Raw genomic sequence first — 17,879 nt, 5'->3', positions numbered from 1 at the left:
TGTTTCAATTTCAAACTCAGGCAAGCTGTTGAGAATGGAAAAAATTATTGGAGGGGTAGTCTTTTCAGTAATGTCACTTTGGGAACGATCATGAAGTCTTACACATCTGATAACCAAAAGATGGAGCTGTTGGACCACTGACCAGCTGCACACCTGCCATGTTGGAAGTCAAAATTGGATTCCCGCGGTCATCATGAAAATGTAATCCATTCTCAGAATGGATAGATGACTGTTTCTCTGATGGTGTGCCACATGTCTTCTAAAAATACATTGTCCATTAAAGTCATGTTTCTAGCATATGAAATTTGTCCTTATACATGTTTGTTTATGGATACAAAGAAATGTTACAGTTGTTTGTGCTTGACTGTCATTTTCTGTAAATTCACAAACACACTCTTGTCACAGATTGTTTGAATAATTTTGAAGCACACAGACTGACAGCATGTTGGCCTTGGCTGAAAATGAGGAAAGCTGAGGAGAGGAACAGTAAGGTGTCAGAGTAGTAGATCAAATACATCACGGTGGGAGGCCTACAAAAGCTCCATACTTCATGCTCAGGTCGCCGGATGGTTCACAGAGCTTAATTCACCCTAATAGGATTACCTGTTACAAGCCGGGATGCCCAGGCGGAATCATAGCTTGTGACACTATTCACAGCACCAACTGAGAACACCACTACTCGTGTTTGTCTTTACCGAACTGTTTGAGAGTCAACTCAAACTCTTATATTTCACTCCCAGTAGTCGGATTATCTATGGGGTGATGCCTTAAAGTTATTTAGTGTTACATCAATCAGTTTAAATGGGGTTGCTGGACAAACTGTCAGGCTGGCTCGGCCTGAGGAAAAAAGAGGTCAACGTAATGTGTTTGGGACTGGACAACAGCGGCAAAACTACCATCATCAACCAACTTAAACCTGCAAATGTAAGTTGATCAAATTATGATATGACTTTTATTATATGACTTTTTAGTGACTTCATTCATTGCCCACTTTAATGATAATTGTTTTTATGATAATTGTCCATTTGAGACAGAGAGAGACCTATGTGCTCATGAAGTCTGTGATATAAGAACAGAAGCTAAAATATTGTTTTTTTTTATGATATGAACATTTTGGATAAATAATGTGAAAAGGCCTGCCCCCTTTCCTCACTGCAATCATTCACTGGTTGCTTGTTTTCAGAATTCCAATCATTTAGGCCCATTGTCAGAAGACTGGAAACATGTTAGTCAGGTAAAGCCCATATCATACTTTCTATTACCATCTCTGTGTTGACATGCTCTTGCTGTTACTTGTCTGTGTTTTTTTGTGTGTGTGTTTGTGTGTATGTGTCTGTCTATGCATATTTTGTATGGATGCATGCAGACACCGGCTCAAGAAATAGTCCCAACAATTGGTTTCAACATTGAAAAGTTCAAGAGTTCAAGGTAAAATTCTCTAGACATTTGTCATATATATTCATTTATAGTTAACGTGCCTACAAACAGCATTAACACTCCATCCATCCCTCTCTCTCTCTCTCTCTCTCTCTCTCTCTCTCTCTCCGCCTGCAGCCTGTCTTTTACAGTCTTTGATATGTCCGGACAGGGTAGATACAGAAACCTATGGGAGCATTACTACAAGTAAGAAAAAGACACTAAATGATCATAACATATAACGATACATGAAGGTTACAGTGATAAGACTTTGTATCAATTCAAACTTCTTTTCTTGTCCTCCTCAGAGAAAGTCATGCCATCATATTTGTTATTGACAGCAGTGACAAATTAAGAATGGTTGTTGCCAAAGAAGAACTAAATAATCTTCTAAACCATGAAGGTAAAAAAAACTCTTTACAGTATCTTTATTTTTTGGCTCAATTCTCTTCACACCGTTTGTATAAGGACAATACAAAGGGTAAAAAAGTAAAAGCCCTAACTGAATAATCCTCTATACCCTAATGTGTTAAATATATATAAATGCGGGAAAAAAGTGGAGCAATTAACAAAATACATATTGAGTCAATTTGTTTTTTTCGTATTGTGAGTTCATGTAAATGCTGCAGTTTCATTAATAATTATCATCTTTAAGCGCTTTAGCATATTAGCTGTATGCTTATTTTCCAATAAAAAAATCAATCTCAATGTTCAATCACCGGGCATGGTAGGCTAAGAGTGAACGCGTTTTTAGTCTGGCGAAAGACTTCTTATGTAAACATCATTTGCAAGCTTATTTCTAAGAAAGAAATCTGGAAATACTGTAAAGAGACACTTCCAACTTGCTAGATTTAGTCTCATATTATGGCACATAGTCCAACATAGTGCAACTTTATTCCCTGATGTATTATTTTAGAATACCATCACATTTTCAGATTTCTACATCTATACAGCCACCTTAACTACTAATCAAAGTGAAACTGCACAATATTTGTTATGTCTCCCTCTATGCCACTCATTCTGTTTTATTCCCTAGATATCTGCTGCAAAAAGATACCTGTTTTGTTCTTTGCAAACAAGATGGATCTGCGGGACGTTATGTCGTCAGTGAAGGTCACACAGATGTTGTGTTTGGAGAACATCAAAGACAAACCCTGGCACATCTGGTAATATATTACATTTCTTTTTTTTTTCAAAGAAACAAGTCAATACGTTGTATGTTTCACACGCAGTCCTAAAAGAATGAAGTGGCATTCAGGTGACCACATGATGATATATATACCATTATGAAGGGTATAAAGCAAACTGAACAAAGACCTGTCATTTCCCATCTGTATCATTAATGTCTTTCTTACTAGCTCATACAGATACATTTATAACCCAATTTTACTTCCTAGATTTGTTTTTTCCTTTTCAATCCATCAGGTTAAACATTGTAAGAAAAGCAAAGCACCACCTATTCAAAATCATTGCTCTTATATATTTGTGTGTATTCCACCCCGCTTACTTATTAGACAGATGGAAGGCAGGGTGGATTAAAAGCTAGAGAGCTTTTAACACCCAGGACCTAGGAAAAGTCATGTGAAAGTGAATGCATGCCACAAGGAGATTAACTCATCAACAATTTATTGTTCTAGCCCGAGCAACGCCATCAAAGGGGAGGGCCTACAGGAAGGGCTGGACTGGCTACAAGGTAATTTGTTCTTTAAAGTTGATTTAGAAAAAAAAAAGAACTACTAGATAAACTTGTGCTCAGAAATTACATTTTAACCTCAAATATGTGTTTTGTTTCCCTACCCATAGAGCAAATTGCACAGTAAGTATCACCATGCTGCATTTTGTCTTCTTGTAAAGTGATTGTGCATCAGTGTCTTTCTGGGTGGTCATTTAAAGGTCACACACCTTACCTTTGGGACATCACAAAGTGCAGTAACCCCTCCCCTATGTTGGTGACAGTTCTTTAGCTAGCTGTTTGTTCTGTCCTGAGTCTGCCTTCTCAACGTAAACACTAGAGCATAGTGCAAGAAAGCCCCAGCTACCAAAGCCCTTCTAGAGGGGCGTGGTTAGACAGCTCATTTTCTTTAAAGCTACAGACACAGAAAGAGCCTGTTATGTGCAGGGAGGTTTATAGGCATTATACAATACAGGATCAGAGTGGGAGAACAACTAAGAACATCCAATAGTAGAAGATCTCTGTGACATAGCAAACACGTAATCATTTGATCACCTGACTGAATAATCCCATTCAAATGAGGCTTTTGCTTTTCAGTTTAAACGTAAATCTTGTGTTGTGTACACTTGTAAATGTTACTGTTTGTGATGCCAGTTTATTTCGATGCATACAAAAAACATTGTTCTATATGTGAATTCGTTTTTTTTTAAATTGTTTCCATATTTACAACATACATCATGACGTCGATTTTTTTTTCTCCTGACAGATCATATCAAAACAATGAAAACTTGAATCATTGAAATGCCTGTCACCATGGAGTTGTTGCTGCCACACCAAATGGATCTCATTCACCATCTAAATATTCATCCTACTGGACGCTGCTACCTGTGAGTGCTACTACTCATTTAAAGCGCCCACTGGAGAGAAATTAATTACATGTCATTACTGACATACTGAATGCAATTTAAAAACGTGCTGTACAGTGAAAATGTCCTTTTTATTGTTTCTACTTCAAGTAACATGTAAACATCTTTATAAAAGCTACTACTTTTTTATTCCGTGACAGAAGTTAATCGATTTGATTTTGTCACCTCTGTATTTTTTGGAAATAGTTTTCTGCTGAATCTGGTCCTGACTGAGGGATAATAAAGGGGTATCTGCTGAGTGCATGCTGTGTTTCTGTATTTATAAGAGGGCAGCATCAAATCCTGCCAGAAAAATCTTCAAACACATAAACATATGTACAAGAAGATAAATATGACAATTTAATAAATTGTATAAAAACAATGGAATCATTATATCACATTTACAGAGGTTCAATAAAAATAAATATTAAATACTGTAATAAATAGTGTCAATACATTGTGTTCAGTGTTAATAAATTAAGATTACAAAAGTGAACTTGCAAGATGTTGAAGGTGAACAAGATTTTTTAACTTTAATGTTAAGAAAACAACCATGGTGCTCGGCTCAGGTAATGAAACAGTTCTGTTTTCGACCAACAAATGCAGTGTTGTATACAGAAAACAGTTCACTGTGAAGCATATTCCACATGTTCAGGTTCATCTTCACCTCCATCCTAATACCGTTTCAAAGCTCCTTTTCTCCCTATTAATCTTTTCAAGAGAGGTACTCGCCTTCAGTTTAGCAGATCTCAGCTCTCCATCCTATGTTTCATGTTTCGTTACTTCTAATTTTCCAACTTATTATTTGAGGAGCATGTGGAGGAATTTAGTGTGGAAGTGAGCACTGGAGTCCAACAGGATACACAGGGTCTGGAAAGTCTCTCTGTTGTCCAGATGATTTCCTGAGAAGAGATGATAAAATGAATGAGTTTTTTAAAAACTTTTCGTATGGTTTTGGGCATTGTGTGAGGGGGGGGTGATTGGAATAACATATCAAACAATTTCAGTGAAATGAGGATAAATCAGGAGTTCCCATCTGTCAGCTGAGCTGTCAGACGGATAAACAACCAACAATCCAGAGAAACCAAGCAGCTTCACATTACATGCAATATCATTTTCCCAACAACAACCAGGCTGTGCTCACACATACACCAAATAAACTTGAATGGTTTTTCCCTATAGGATGTGTATTGTATCCAGAGGGTACTTCATACATTCAATTCAAAAATAATTATCTCCACTTCTGTAAACCAAGCACAAGGTATTTGGTAACTACGACTAATCTGCTTGCCATACCTACACACAGTATTGTGATTTAATCATTTCAAACTATAGCTTTCCCTACCATCTGAAGGAATAAGTACTGTAATTGTTTCTTCAAACTTTTATTAGTGGTATATAACAATGTTATGATTAAAAAAACTTAGAGTAAGGGATCATTTTCCTATCAGGTCCATCAATTCAACCTTTTTCAAAATAAATGTCTACTGTCTAGATGCGACTTGAGAATTAAGCTGGTGCACCTCACCTGTAACACTAAACTCAAAAAACTCCCTGGTGACCTGTGAGAACATGTTCTCCAGCTGTTGGATGAGGCAGAACTTTTCAGGAGGTGTGCTGAGGACCTTGAAGATCTGCTGCACCAACTTCACCACCCAGGACATGTGATAGCCGTCCTTCTCGCACACCTGTAGAATCCACCATGCAAAACAAAGAACTGAACAGATTCTTTTTTTTCACAGTAACAATTCTGTCCTGTCATAAAATGAATCAAGTCAATAATTATTTTAATTAGATATTTAATTTCCTAGGTCCTTGGTTAGGGTAACGATCAATGTGTACACACACGAGATTGGTCAAGAAGTTTTCAATCAAAATAAATGAAATCAAGCTTATTAGAAATGTCAGTGGGAAAACATGATGTCCATCATAGAGAACAGATACCCTATAGGATATCAGCCATGTTCCTTTGTAGTTTTTTGAAGCTGATACTGATACATTCAAAGTTTGATTTAGAGCTGCCTAGACTCTCCTATGAGAAGTTAATAGAAAATCTATATAAATTCAGCACCATGGACAGCATGAAGTGGCAATTTAAGCCCACAGGGGACAATTATGCAAATTCAGACAGTTGTAACAGAAAGGAGACCTTTCCAACAATGTGTCTGCCTTCTGCCTTGTGCATGCTGGGTCAGGCTCCAGCCCCCTGATCCTGAACTGGAGGAGAATACATTCAAAATCAGTCACATTGACCAGCAGTAGGCAATGAGTTTGTGATGACTCATTTAACTGCCATCTTCACAAATTTCCAGGTGTGCACTTGTTCTGAATGTAGGTTTAATCTGATATTATTAAACTGCATGATGACTGTGTTAGCTTATTGCATTATAGATGGTTCAAAATATGGGCAATGTTCTGTCAATTTCTGATTTTCAAAGCCAAATATTTACCAAAATACCTTTAACATGGGTTTAACTTGAAGTTCCGTTTGCAGCACATTCAACTAAAATAAAATGCCCAGTATTCTCACCAGTATGATGTACACGAGGAGTCTTGAGATCTCAGGAAGTCGTCCATTGATGGCCTTGCTGGCCAGAACAGAGTAGCTGAAACTGCTGCCACACAGCACCAACAGACGAGCCACATTCTCTACATGCCATTGTTGGGGAATGACTGGAGATGACAAGTATGAGAGAACAATAGTCTATTTTAAGGAATGCATCTAGACCATGAGTTTAAGTCTTAAGAACTCTTAACACATCAGAGTCTGTAGCCACGATAGGTGTCTAATAAGGTTCTGTGTCAATGACATGAAAAAAAACTTGACTTTGTTACCAATGAGCTCCTCCAAGATTGCAAGCATTGAATTAGAGGTCTGGCATTCGACCTCCATTTTGCCTAGAAGCAGGAGGAAAGCCCTGGCAAGATCCCACAGATCGTTGTGAGGCAGTCCCCTCTCCACCATATCCTGCCATCCCAGGGTGCCTACACGGAGGGAAGCATCTCAATCACTAAAAGCATAGTTCTACCCCACATCATTATGACAGAAAAATATACAACAATAAGGTGAAAAGAAGGCCAAATATGAGCCATCCAGGCCTCTTCAACAAAAAAAAAAAGCTTAGAAGTGATGTGTTTTTGCCCTAAATTCAACTCATTTCTGTACTTATTATTCAGATCATTTTATATATATAACATACTTCAATGACATTAAAAAGCTCATCGTTTTTCTTTTACCTCCAACTGCATGCATCCATGAAAGCATATGGAGTACCTTGGAACTCTCCACTTACCAGGCATCCTTTGCATTCCATCTTTGCCCCAAATGGGCAGAATAAAGGTGTGGTTTCTCAGATATACTCACTCTTCCGGACAACTTCCTATAAAGAGTTGCCTATTGCACGGGTATGGGCTGGCGACTTGAAACAATATGCTGGAGAGATTAAGCCTGACTGGAAGAGGATATGGTCCTCGATTGTTATTGCCTCGAGGAACCCTGATCACCAACTGATTCATTTCAATTCCACTCATAGGACGTATCTAACTCCAAGAAAGACTTATCTCATGAAACGACTGTCATCCCCAAACTGCACATTGTGCACAGAAGGACTCACAGGTTCCTACATGCATATGTATTGGGAATGCAGGGATGTTAAAACATTTTGGGGTGAGGTTTGTGATATTCTATCTGATGTACTGGGTGTATCTGTGCCATGCTCTCCCGCTCTGCTGCTCCTGAATGATACAACCTCACCATCTCAGCATGGGAATCGATGCTAGAAAGAATTAACAAACTGCTGTAAGCGCTATATTATTATTTATTTTGGAATCTGTTTTCCCTGCACACAGTATTTATTTATAATAGAGACCTATGGGGTGGGGAGGGAGAGAACGCCACAGGGTTTATGGTTCACTTTTTTGTCTTCTTACTTTTTGTCTGTATTTTTATGATCGTTGTAACTCTGTCTGTTATAAAAGGAAATAAAAAAATTGATCACAAAAAAATAAATGACATTAAAAATCAACCAATGCCAAAAAGCTGCACTTTTTCAGTACTGTATATGGTGCAAAATCATTCACTGTGTTAGGAATCATTACTGAGGCTTATTGTAGCTGCTGTATGATTTTTAGAAGGGCAGTGTAGACAAATTCTGACACAATCTTCTGGATAAAGCTAAAATCATCCAGATCATAATTTAATCTCAGAGATGACTTTCAAAAGATGTCCTTAAATTTTTATTTAGTAATGCAGACAGTTGGTGTTATTGTTATTAAAATTATATTATGTGTTATTGAATTGTATTGTTTGTTGCCTTTAATCATTTATATCATGTACTGAGGCAGATTCTGTCCAACACCAACTCCATAGGTCATCTCATGTGTGTAAAAACAAAAAGTTATCATACCCTCAGTCAGCAGAGGTCCGTATAGGATAAACAGTAAACGTGCCTGGCAAACCAAAGGCCAGGGCTTCAGGAGTTGCATTAGCCAGAACTGACACTCTGGCTGGTTTGGCCACGGGTCCAAGAGAACCTGGCGGCAGAAAAGACGGAGCTGCAGCTCCTGGTACCACCTTGCCCCTACAGACAAACAGGGACTTTGAGAAACAGAATTCCTCACAGTCTTCCACAAGGTTTAACAGTAAAAGCTCATTATTTGCATTATCCCTCTGCAAAATAATGTATGTCCCCTTGATGGATACTCTTCTATATGATAATTTAACTGTTTTAAATATTCAGCAACATGTACATTCAGATAATGAGACACATACCTGGTTTGCCGATGATGACTGCCTCCATTTTTTGCAGCAGATTTGTGTGTTCGCAGAGAAAGATGAACACTCTGTGGCACTCTAACTCATCCCACCCTGCGATCAGAGTCTATAAAGTATTCAACAGAGAACAGCAACAGAGAATTGTTAGTTAAGTGAAATATAATTTATTAAGAATTAGATCGGTATCAGTGCAGGACTTCCCCTTGTAAGTTTTAATATGCATGCTTCATTGTCTTTTGCCATCCTTTTGACATTTATTCTTGAACTGCTTGATTACATTTAGGTTTCAGTTCATTTCAAATGTTTAAAGCTTGATATCAGAGCCTCACCTGGAGGAAGACCCCATAGCAGGAGAAACCAATGCAGACTTGTGCCAAACACTGCTCCAGCATGAAGCAGGGAATCTGAAAACCGATCAGTGACACAGCTTTATTTTATTTTGCCTCATCAGACGCATGAGTTATAATTAATAGATAGGGCTGAATGATACATGTGAATTTGGTAGCCAACATGCAAAGTCTGCATGTACGCAAGCCTTTCCTATTAATCCATCAAATAAACTCGTAATTTAGCCTGATGTGACCACATTTCCGATGCCGATGATGAGATAGAAAGCACCTTTCGTGCAGCTTCAAATTAACAAATACAAGACAAAGGAAGACATTTTCAAAATGAAGATTATCTGGTGAAAAAGTCAACTGTTTGGAACAAAGCTACTTTTTGTTATACAAATAGAAAATGTGAAAATTTAATGATTTATATTATTCCATCCGCTCTCATATCCTCTCAGCAATATTTTTCTTACCTGTGAAAACCTGCTGAAGATAAACTTTAACCTTTCCTTTGTGGGTAGCAACAGGGTACATCTCTTGAACAACAGACCTGAGGCAGTGAAGCACATTCTCATATTAAAAAGACACATAATAAAATGTCCCATTCCTTTACTTAACAGTATAGCTTATTTATGGTACAGTGTGGGGCTGATTCAAGATCATGTTCAATTCAGCTATATCACTGCTAATTATCAACATATACATCTCCACTTACCCAGGTCTCTGTAATGTCCAATAGATGATCTCCGTTCCAGGCAGGTGGAGTAGTGAAAGTTGTGGATGATCATTTTGTTCTTCCAGGTCATAGTGGAGATGTAGTCCACAACAAATCTTGTGATGTCCTTGGAAACCATGGTGAACACACTGATATCCAGCACTGACAAACACATATTCTTTCAATTAGAGATTAATACAAAACAACACAGAGCACAGTTCAAATTGTCAGGACTTTAAACCACTCAGAGCAAATTCTGTTGTATTTTTAATCTCATTTCCAAGAAAAGAAATGGTGTTGACAGAAAAGTATATGAAAGTCTCCAGTTAAATTCTAAATGAACATTGAACAGGCAATAAAGGTAAATGTTTTTTTAATGCAATTATGCCATTTAAACTATTGAAATTGGAATTCAATCTTCAGTTTTGTTACTGAAGTGGCTCACTGGCTGTCTAAGCAGGTTGTATGGTGTTTATCTGTCACATACCAGTCAGTTTATCCAGGATGATGTTGAACAGCTCAGACGGCAGCCTGTGGAAGAAGCTGGTGTTACACTGGCTGCGGGTCATGATGGTCCTGCATGGACGAGGACGAACATGAGTCCTCTTGTAAAGCTGCGACTTCAGTGTAGAGATGTTCTTCGGGACATTTCTCGAGCTTCTTCTTGCCATTTTTTTTTATCACCGCTGGACTGTATCCAAAATAAAAAGGCACAACAAATTCTTGAACTCACCCAACTTTAGCTGAACATCAAATAGTTTTACTTCCACTTTGATGTAGCAGGAGAAGCAGCTAAGCCTGCGAAGTTACTACAAATAGCTAACTTAGTGCAAAAGCTAAGCTATCTTTAAACTAAACGAAATAAAACCTTAATTAACTAACTCTTAGATATGTGTTCATCGACTGAACCATAAAGAAAGTAGAAATACAAGCTAACTTTAAACAGAGTATTCTCATTAAACCACTTTACATGTAGAAGAGCAGCAGATTTCAGAGTGGAGTCATCTGTGATGAATATAAGATCTTTGATGTCACTGAACGGCGCGAAATAAATAACTCAGGTGTTTTTCCTCTGAAGTCCGAAATGCAAAAGATTCTCTAAGAAAATACGAAAATATCTACATAATGTAAAATATACCTACCCCAAATACATCATTATAAGTTAGTGTCATAAAAGCAAATCGCTTATCATTATCCACAAGTAATAATGTGAAAGAGAAGAAACAAAAAAATAATAATAATAATAAAATAATGATAATAATAATAATCAATGTGTAGGGTAGTTCATGGTATTAACTGCAGTGATCTTAAGAGTGGAAATGTGGTTTGAATCATCTGTTTAGATCAGTGGTTCTCAACTGGTGGGTCAGGGCCCAAAAGTGGGTCGGGACCAGAGTTGCTAGGTCTGTGTGACCAAACCAGCCCAATGTCCAATCAAAACTAGCCCAACTCATCAAAGAAAGCATTTCAAGAAAGTGGTGTAAGGAGGACCCCCCCCCACTCGGAGAAACTGGTTTGACATTGTTGAAAAACTACATGATATGGAGAACTTTACACACAATTTAAGACTACAACAATCTGCATGCCAAGGAAAATGGGAGGCTAAACTGACTATTGTTAACTGACACCAACATTTATATACTGTGTTTATTTTGATGTATCCTCATTAAGAAAAGCAAATAAAATATAAGTAATAAAAAAAAAGCTAAAAAAAAAAGGTAATAAAGCCAGCCCTAAAAAAACCATCCCAATGCCAGAATTTAAAATAAGCCTGTAATCTCCACCACGCCATGCCTTTAAAGTACAATAGTATTGCTATCATTGTCAAATTATTGCAATATTTATGAAATAACAGCATAAATGCCTGGTCAGTATAACAACACTGAAAGCAGTTTTCCCTCCACAGTTGTGTAATCTAGTTTAAAAACAGCTCTGTGACTGTGTAGCTTAGAAATGTTCACTAAAGCACAGCTAACCTGTTGCTTGATCCCTTTGGTTCTTGGTCTTTTCTTTTTCCTCTTCCTCCTCAACATAAATTAACTGATTTATTGTTTAATGTTTATAATGACTGTGCACAGGCAGGCGGGGAAGGGTCTGTGTGTGCATGTGTATTGGTGTGTCGTATGTGTACCTGCTTATCTGCTTGTTGATGTGGTTTGATTTGTGCATTAACAAAAAAAAGTTTATAAATGTTGTGTGTTTATATTATTAATTTACTTTACATCACAAATTGGTTCACTCAACCCACAGACAAAAAAACAAAAAACCTACCCCTGGTAGAACCTATAATGTAGCCCAATTCTGCGTGAAAACCCTCGTCTGGACACAAAAGTGGGTTTGAAATGAGTGCTTTGGAAAAAAGTGCCTCAAGAGCTTTTTAACATTGATCAGTTATTTTTTCCGTCACGTTTTGTACCTTCTGAGGTCCAAACTGCACAATTTTTCATTAAATACTATTGTTGGTTGAAAATATATGAAATTTTTCATGAATGAGTTGATGGTGGTGGGTCCTGAGGCTAATCCAGTTGAGAACCACTGGTTTAGATGACAGTAGGCCTCACTGAATGACTTTTCAGTACGTCATGTCACCTTACAAACAGTTTCAATTAAATAAATAAAAAAAATAATTGTGATGACTTAGCAAGGAAATGTGCAACTACGGCCACCTGATTCATTATATAGTAAAAAAAAACATTTGTTTCCTAGTAAAATAATCTCACTGCATCATATGTTAATCAAAAGACTGAGGTGTTTGAGTGCTACAGTAGAGTACACTTTATGGTCTGGTATCCAAAACAAAAATGATAAGATATAAAACAGTAATCTAGGTGTTAAACTTAAACACTTATTGCTATTGCATGATAGTTCATTTTATTTATTGACTATTCCTATGTGTGCTGATTCATTTAGACTAGTGTCGTTTCCGTACCTACCACAATCCCCCCATCATTAGATCAACTGCATGTGAACATATTTCAGTCAGAATGACCACATCATCAGTGCGTGTTTATAGTGTATTTTAATCATAGACTGTATAAATCATATCCTGAGAAAACGTTTTGACCCAGATATGTTTTGTTGAAAATGTTCTACGTAATACAAAGAAGAGTGCAGCTTTTCACACCTCTGAAGACATACAACAGTATAAAAGAGAAAGCCTGCACCGTGCACCTCATCATGGTTGTGCTATCCTCTAGCACAGTGCACAGCACAACAGTGTATGCTCAGCTGCTAATCACGGGATTATTCTGCTTAACTAAGACTATTAAGGGTCACACATTCATGTGGCGTCGCCCACAGGCAAACCTTGGAGAGGATCATGTCTTCACCAGAGAGCTCATACAAAGAACTAAATCATACACAAGGGGATCCAAAAGAAGGGCCAGGAAAAGAATTGCATTCCAATAGCAATCATGGCAGGTCACACTTGGGATACAGATGAAGAGAAAGGAACGGCAAATGAAGAAGACTTGCCCCAGAGGATCCTAAAGACCACCGTGTTTACAGCACAGTACGTACCACACACACAGATCAAGTACAGTTCAGCCATCACATGTCATGTTCTGCTGATGAGCCCTTTTTCCTGTCAATACAGATTTATTGCCTTCCACAAGTTGCTCATCAATTAATATGTAGATTTTTTTTTTTTTTTTCATTTACTCATGAACGTTGTTGGCCATTATTGATCAACAGATGTCGAAATGAAGAGCGCTGAATTAATGGGACAAACAGCACAGCCATTGAGGACAACATATCCTCTGTCCATCTCAGTGCTTGCCAGCACTTCTCTGCCTCAGGGTCCACATTTGGCATTGGTCCTGTTAATCTTTACGCAACAAGCCAGCACCGGGACTGTCTCTTATGTCCTCTCTGACGATGTGACAGGGATAGTGTTGATGCCGCAGCTGCTGATGATGATATCTTACAATGGCCTGTTACAAGTCTGATATTCCTGCTGCAGTGTTCTTGTCTGTTAAAGCAGCAGGGACAGAAGGAGCTGGTCTGCTGCGCCGTCTGACACCTTTGTTGGCCATGACTTGGTAATCCTTCTCTAACCTTTTTGGTAAGTATTCTTTATGTAGAGTCATTTACTAAGATGAAAATGTGAAAGCTTGAGCCAAATCTCATGAACAGTTTAAATTGTGCGAGGCGATTGGAAAGTGTTAAAAAGTTATGATTATTGAATTGATTTTGCTGTGTTGTTGGAAAAATGTGTGGGTTAAAATTCTAACAACATCGCTTTGTTATTTTTGCTTACTTGTTATTCCTTCCGTGTAGTCAATCATTAAGTAAACACAATGACGCTTGTATCTCTGCTGTTTTAGGAGGCCCCGACTGTGTCAGGTCTAACAATGGATAATAGTCAGGCTTTATAAATAGCCTCTGTTCTCTGAGGAAGTCAAAACAATTATTCTGCATGACTACTGTTTGGTTTCTTTGGGTTTTAATTTGTCACTTCCGCACTGTTAAAAAGGCAACGTTGCCCCTTGGGACGGTTATTGTGTAGTAAGTTAGAAGATATGTTCATTGTTGTCATTTACACTTGACCTGTCATTGAAGTCGACTGCTTATTATTCAGGATTTTGTCATCTAGAGATCATTTTTGGAAGGGACAAAAGTAAATGCTTAACTTTTGTGAGGCCTGGAGCTTCCTGGTCATTTTGTTAATGGAGAACTGAAGTGCCATGTGATCTTAGGGCAAAGGTTAAATTAGACATAACATAATTGGGCCAGTTTTTACAACATAAGTCATTACTTTTCACTTATTGTCCAGGTTTGGGGCCCATCAGCTAGAAATGCTCTGTCATCAGGCCGTTCATCCCCTCCCTCTGAAATACCCGGCAGAGCTGTGGGAAGTGTTCAGAGTTAGTGGTTTATAACAGTACTCTCAGCTTGGGTGGTTTCTGTAAATGTTTAATTTCCTCCCTCTCCGTTCCTGAGGTGTGTTGGGGAGCTTAACAAATAGACTGCTGTGCTTTGCCCTCCAGAGGAGAGCGTTAAACAGGTGAAGCTGAACACTGCTCTCATTAGTTACAGATGCAGTCACCTGCCACTCACAGGAGACTGATGCCAGAAAACTGAAAGTTTCGACAGCTTTTTCTGCCTGCACTCAGGAGACACTTGAGGAATGGCTCAGAAACTGTGACTGGATGTAAACTCAGAGGAATTCATCGTGCTGCTGGGGACCATGCAGACAACAGGAGGAATCCATCCACATCGTCAGCCCGGGGGACTTTAGCTTGGTTGTTACTGTAAAGTGTTTCTAATGTATGTGGCAATACGTTATATCTATGTGTTGATTTGCCTTTTTTTCTTATAAAATCTGTGAACCCAACTTATTTATGAGACTGCTTCATGATAGAAGCACTTTTGACAAACTCAAATGCTTTCTTTGTCTCCTTGCATATCAACAATGATTTCGACGTTACCCTGCAGATTGAGTGTCCGTCAGAGTGAAGGAATCATGGCAAGTATGGCAGTTCAACTCCTCGGCTTCTTCTTGGGCCTGTTGGGGTTTGGAGGAACTGTAGTTGCGACTGTGCTCCCACAGTGGCGCAGCAATGCCTATGTGGGCTCCAACATCATCACAGCTACCGGCTACATGAAAGGCCTGTGGATGGAGTGTGTATGGCACAGCACTGGCATTTATCAGTGTGAGGTGTACAGATCTCTGCTGTCACTGCCACAAGACCTGCAGGTACTACAAACGCCTCTATCCAGAGTATCTTATGTGTGCTTCAGTTACTTACTGTTTCTGCTTTTAACCCCTAAATGAGAGCATTGACTCATTTTCTGTACTCATAAAATTTGACTTTTTCCCATTCTCTAAACTTCGCCTTCAATTAATAACAAAGAAGATATCTAGCAGATAAATTTATGATGACAATTTTTAGCTTTTGAGGCAATTTCTTACCCTTATTATTTATAAAAAAGCACCATTTAAAATATAAGATCCAGAAAGATAGATGGATGGAGGGCCATGTGGCAGTGGAAATCCAAGAGAATGTCCTTTACTGTGAACATGTGAATTCTAAATCAAAGGAAATCTTGAACAGTAAAATGGAAGATTTCTCTGTGCAATACTTCCCACTTTCCTCTGTTTTGACCGAGAAGCAACAAAATCATAATGTTTAGTGTTTTCCAATGCTGGCACGCTAGCAATGTCAAGTTAAACTTGGGACATTACTTTGTTTCCACTAGTGCTGCTGCAGTGCTAAGCCTAGCATCTCGTTATTTTAACTTGTGTCCACATCTGTCACTTCTCTGAGAAAGGCAACCAGTCTCACTTTAGATGTGTACTCTTGATGATATGGGAATGAGTCTACAGTGATGTGAGAATGAATTACCTATTTAAATCGAACCATCTATACTTTGATAATATTGAAGTATTTGGATTCATTAAAAAGTGGATTAATACCTTACAGACAACAATCAAAAAACTGTTATAATACCAAGCATTAAGTTTTTGGTTTATTCTCCTCCCAAATCAGGCTGCCCGGGCCCTCATGGTGCTCTCCTGCATCACCTCAGTCCTGGCTTCTTTGGTGTCTGCGATGGGGATGAAGTGCACCCGCTTTGCCCGTGGCTCATCAATTAAGTCTCCATTGGTGCTTAGTGGGGGGGTTTGTTTTGTCTGTGCTGGCCTGCTCTGCCTGGTCACTGTGTCCTGGACCACAAACGACGTCGTCATGGAGTTCTACAACCCCTTCCTTTCCAACGGGATGAAGTACGAGATCGGCCTGGCCGTGTATCTCGGATATGCCTCAGCCTGCCTCAGTCTGAGCGGAGGACTGGTACTGTGCTGGAGCAGCTGTGGTAACAGATCACGGGGCCCCCTCCCAATGCAGAGGACTCAACCATCATCACGTCCCCCTGCCTTCAACAACATTTATCCTCCTCCTCCTCCTCCTCCTCCACCCTACAAGCGCCCTGAAGCCCTTAGGGACAATCGTGCTCCTTCACTCTGCTCCCTTTCCAGCAACGGCTACCGGCTCAATAACTACGTCTAAAACTGGACGAAACAATAGCACAGTAACTTAAAAGCCACAAAGGCTGAAAGAAAAAAGACTTAAAAGATCAAAACTGCCACTTATTTTTGATATTTTTTCAGCTTTATATCTGTAATTGTCTTTATTTTTATAGGTTTTTACCTGTAAACATCTGTATTTGTCTTAACCGCATGGTACATAACCATGTTTGTTCAAACTCTTGACGCCAACTTTGAAAAGACATCCTAATTTGACCACCATAAACGTGGTGCTGTGAACCTGATAGACCAGAAGATGGCAACATTTGACTGCAAAAGCTACAGAAGGGACTACGTCAGAGTCCATTCTCTTTGCTGTAACAAACATGTTAATGGATAACAATTGTTCTGCCATGTCCTTGTTGTAAACTACCTTGGTGTTGAGATTTACTTTTTATGAACGCCAATTCTTAGGTCATAGTTTTGAAGGACATTGTTCTTTATTATCTCAACATTCAATATGTAATGCAAAAAAATAAAATAAACAACAAATGTCTGTTTCTAGTAACGTAAGCACAGACTCATAATTCAAATATACATGCCTGATAGAAAATTTAAAAAAACACAGCTATTAATAAAGTTGCATACTTGTTCATGTTCACTCACTGTTCAGGTTTACAGTAAGCAATTATTTACTGATCAGATTATTTCTACAGTCAAATACTTTGCTGCAGTTTTAAGCACTAGACTTTCCAGTGTAGCTTTGTTTAAATTTAATTTCCCTGTCCACACACTAACCTATAAAATATGTTTTTCCCTGATTCCTTTCCTTTCGATGTAGAATTAAGTCAAGCTCAAGAACGCCACTGGAGGGCGACAAAGGTTTATCTAAAATGAAGCCCAAAGCCCTCAGCAGGAAGGTAAGGTGTATGCCAGAGCTTAATGACACAACACAGAGAAGCAATCGTTAAGCCGTCAGTAGTAAATTATAAAATACTATTCTGGAAGAAGAAAAAGATCTTTCTGACTTAAACTAACCGAAAAACTTCTAAAGATAGGAAACCTTTCATTAGATGTCTGTAAGAAACAGACACACAC

At 38.5% G+C, this 17,879-nt stretch overlaps 3 protein-coding genes across 6 annotated transcripts; 2 read left to right on the top strand and 1 right to left on the bottom strand.

The window, feature by feature from the left end:
• The first annotated feature begins 605 nt into the window (after positions 1–605).
• On the top strand, positions 606–3,969 carry LOC132987240 (ADP-ribosylation factor-like protein 6). 4 transcript variants are annotated; one of them, XM_061054157.1, is made up of 9 exons: positions 614–924; positions 1,184–1,234; positions 1,367–1,428; positions 1,555–1,623; positions 1,725–1,819; positions 2,453–2,582; positions 3,054–3,109; positions 3,220–3,232; positions 3,855–3,969. In XM_061054157.1, exons 1-9 carry the CDS (start codon positions 802–804, stop codon positions 3,886–3,888), a joined length of 633 nt encoding a protein of 210 aa, XP_060910140.1. In that variant the 5' UTR covers positions 614–801; the 3' UTR covers positions 3,889–3,969. The 4 variants fall into 4 exon arrangements, with proteins under 4 accessions (XP_060910142.1, XP_060910143.1, XP_060910140.1 ...); XM_061054159.1 differs by lacking the exon at positions 1,184–1,234 and having other exon boundaries at positions 606–924; XM_061054158.1 differs by lacking the exon at positions 3,220–3,232 and having other exon boundaries at positions 615–924; positions 3,855–3,963.
• Positions 3,970–3,973: 4 nt separating this feature from the next.
• LOC132987568 (F-box only protein 47-like) lies at positions 3,974–10,485 on the bottom strand. Its single transcript, XM_061054677.1, has 10 exons — positions 10,302–10,485; positions 9,815–9,976; positions 9,573–9,649; positions 9,097–9,171; positions 8,765–8,873; positions 8,400–8,573; positions 6,829–6,978; positions 6,524–6,666; positions 5,522–5,681; positions 3,974–4,895 (listed from the first exon to the last, which is right to left on the bottom strand). The coding sequence occupies exons 1-10, from the start codon at positions 10,483–10,485 to the stop codon at positions 4,795–4,797; spliced, it is 1,335 nt and encodes a 444-aa protein (XP_060910660.1). The 3' UTR covers positions 3,974–4,794.
• Positions 10,486–13,094: 2,609 nt separating this feature from the next.
• Positions 13,095–17,345, top strand: LOC132987238 (claudin-14-like). The gene is made up of 5 exons (XM_061054155.1): positions 13,095–13,325; positions 13,508–13,877; positions 14,846–15,082; positions 15,251–15,512; positions 16,306–17,345. The coding sequence occupies exons 4-5, from the start codon at positions 15,279–15,281 to the stop codon at positions 16,822–16,824; spliced, it is 753 nt and encodes a 250-aa protein (XP_060910138.1). The 5' UTR covers positions 13,095–13,325; positions 13,508–13,877; positions 14,846–15,082; positions 15,251–15,278; the 3' UTR covers positions 16,825–17,345.
• Positions 17,346–17,879: the final 534 nt, after the last annotated feature.

This window comes from Labrus mixtus, chromosome 13 (genome assembly GCF_963584025.1).
Source record: "Labrus mixtus chromosome 13, fLabMix1.1, whole genome shotgun sequence".
In the NCBI taxonomy this organism is placed as follows: Eukaryota; Metazoa; Chordata; class Actinopteri; order Labriformes; family Labridae; genus Labrus; species Labrus mixtus.
This window is presented reverse-complemented; position numbering and strand designations above follow the sequence as displayed.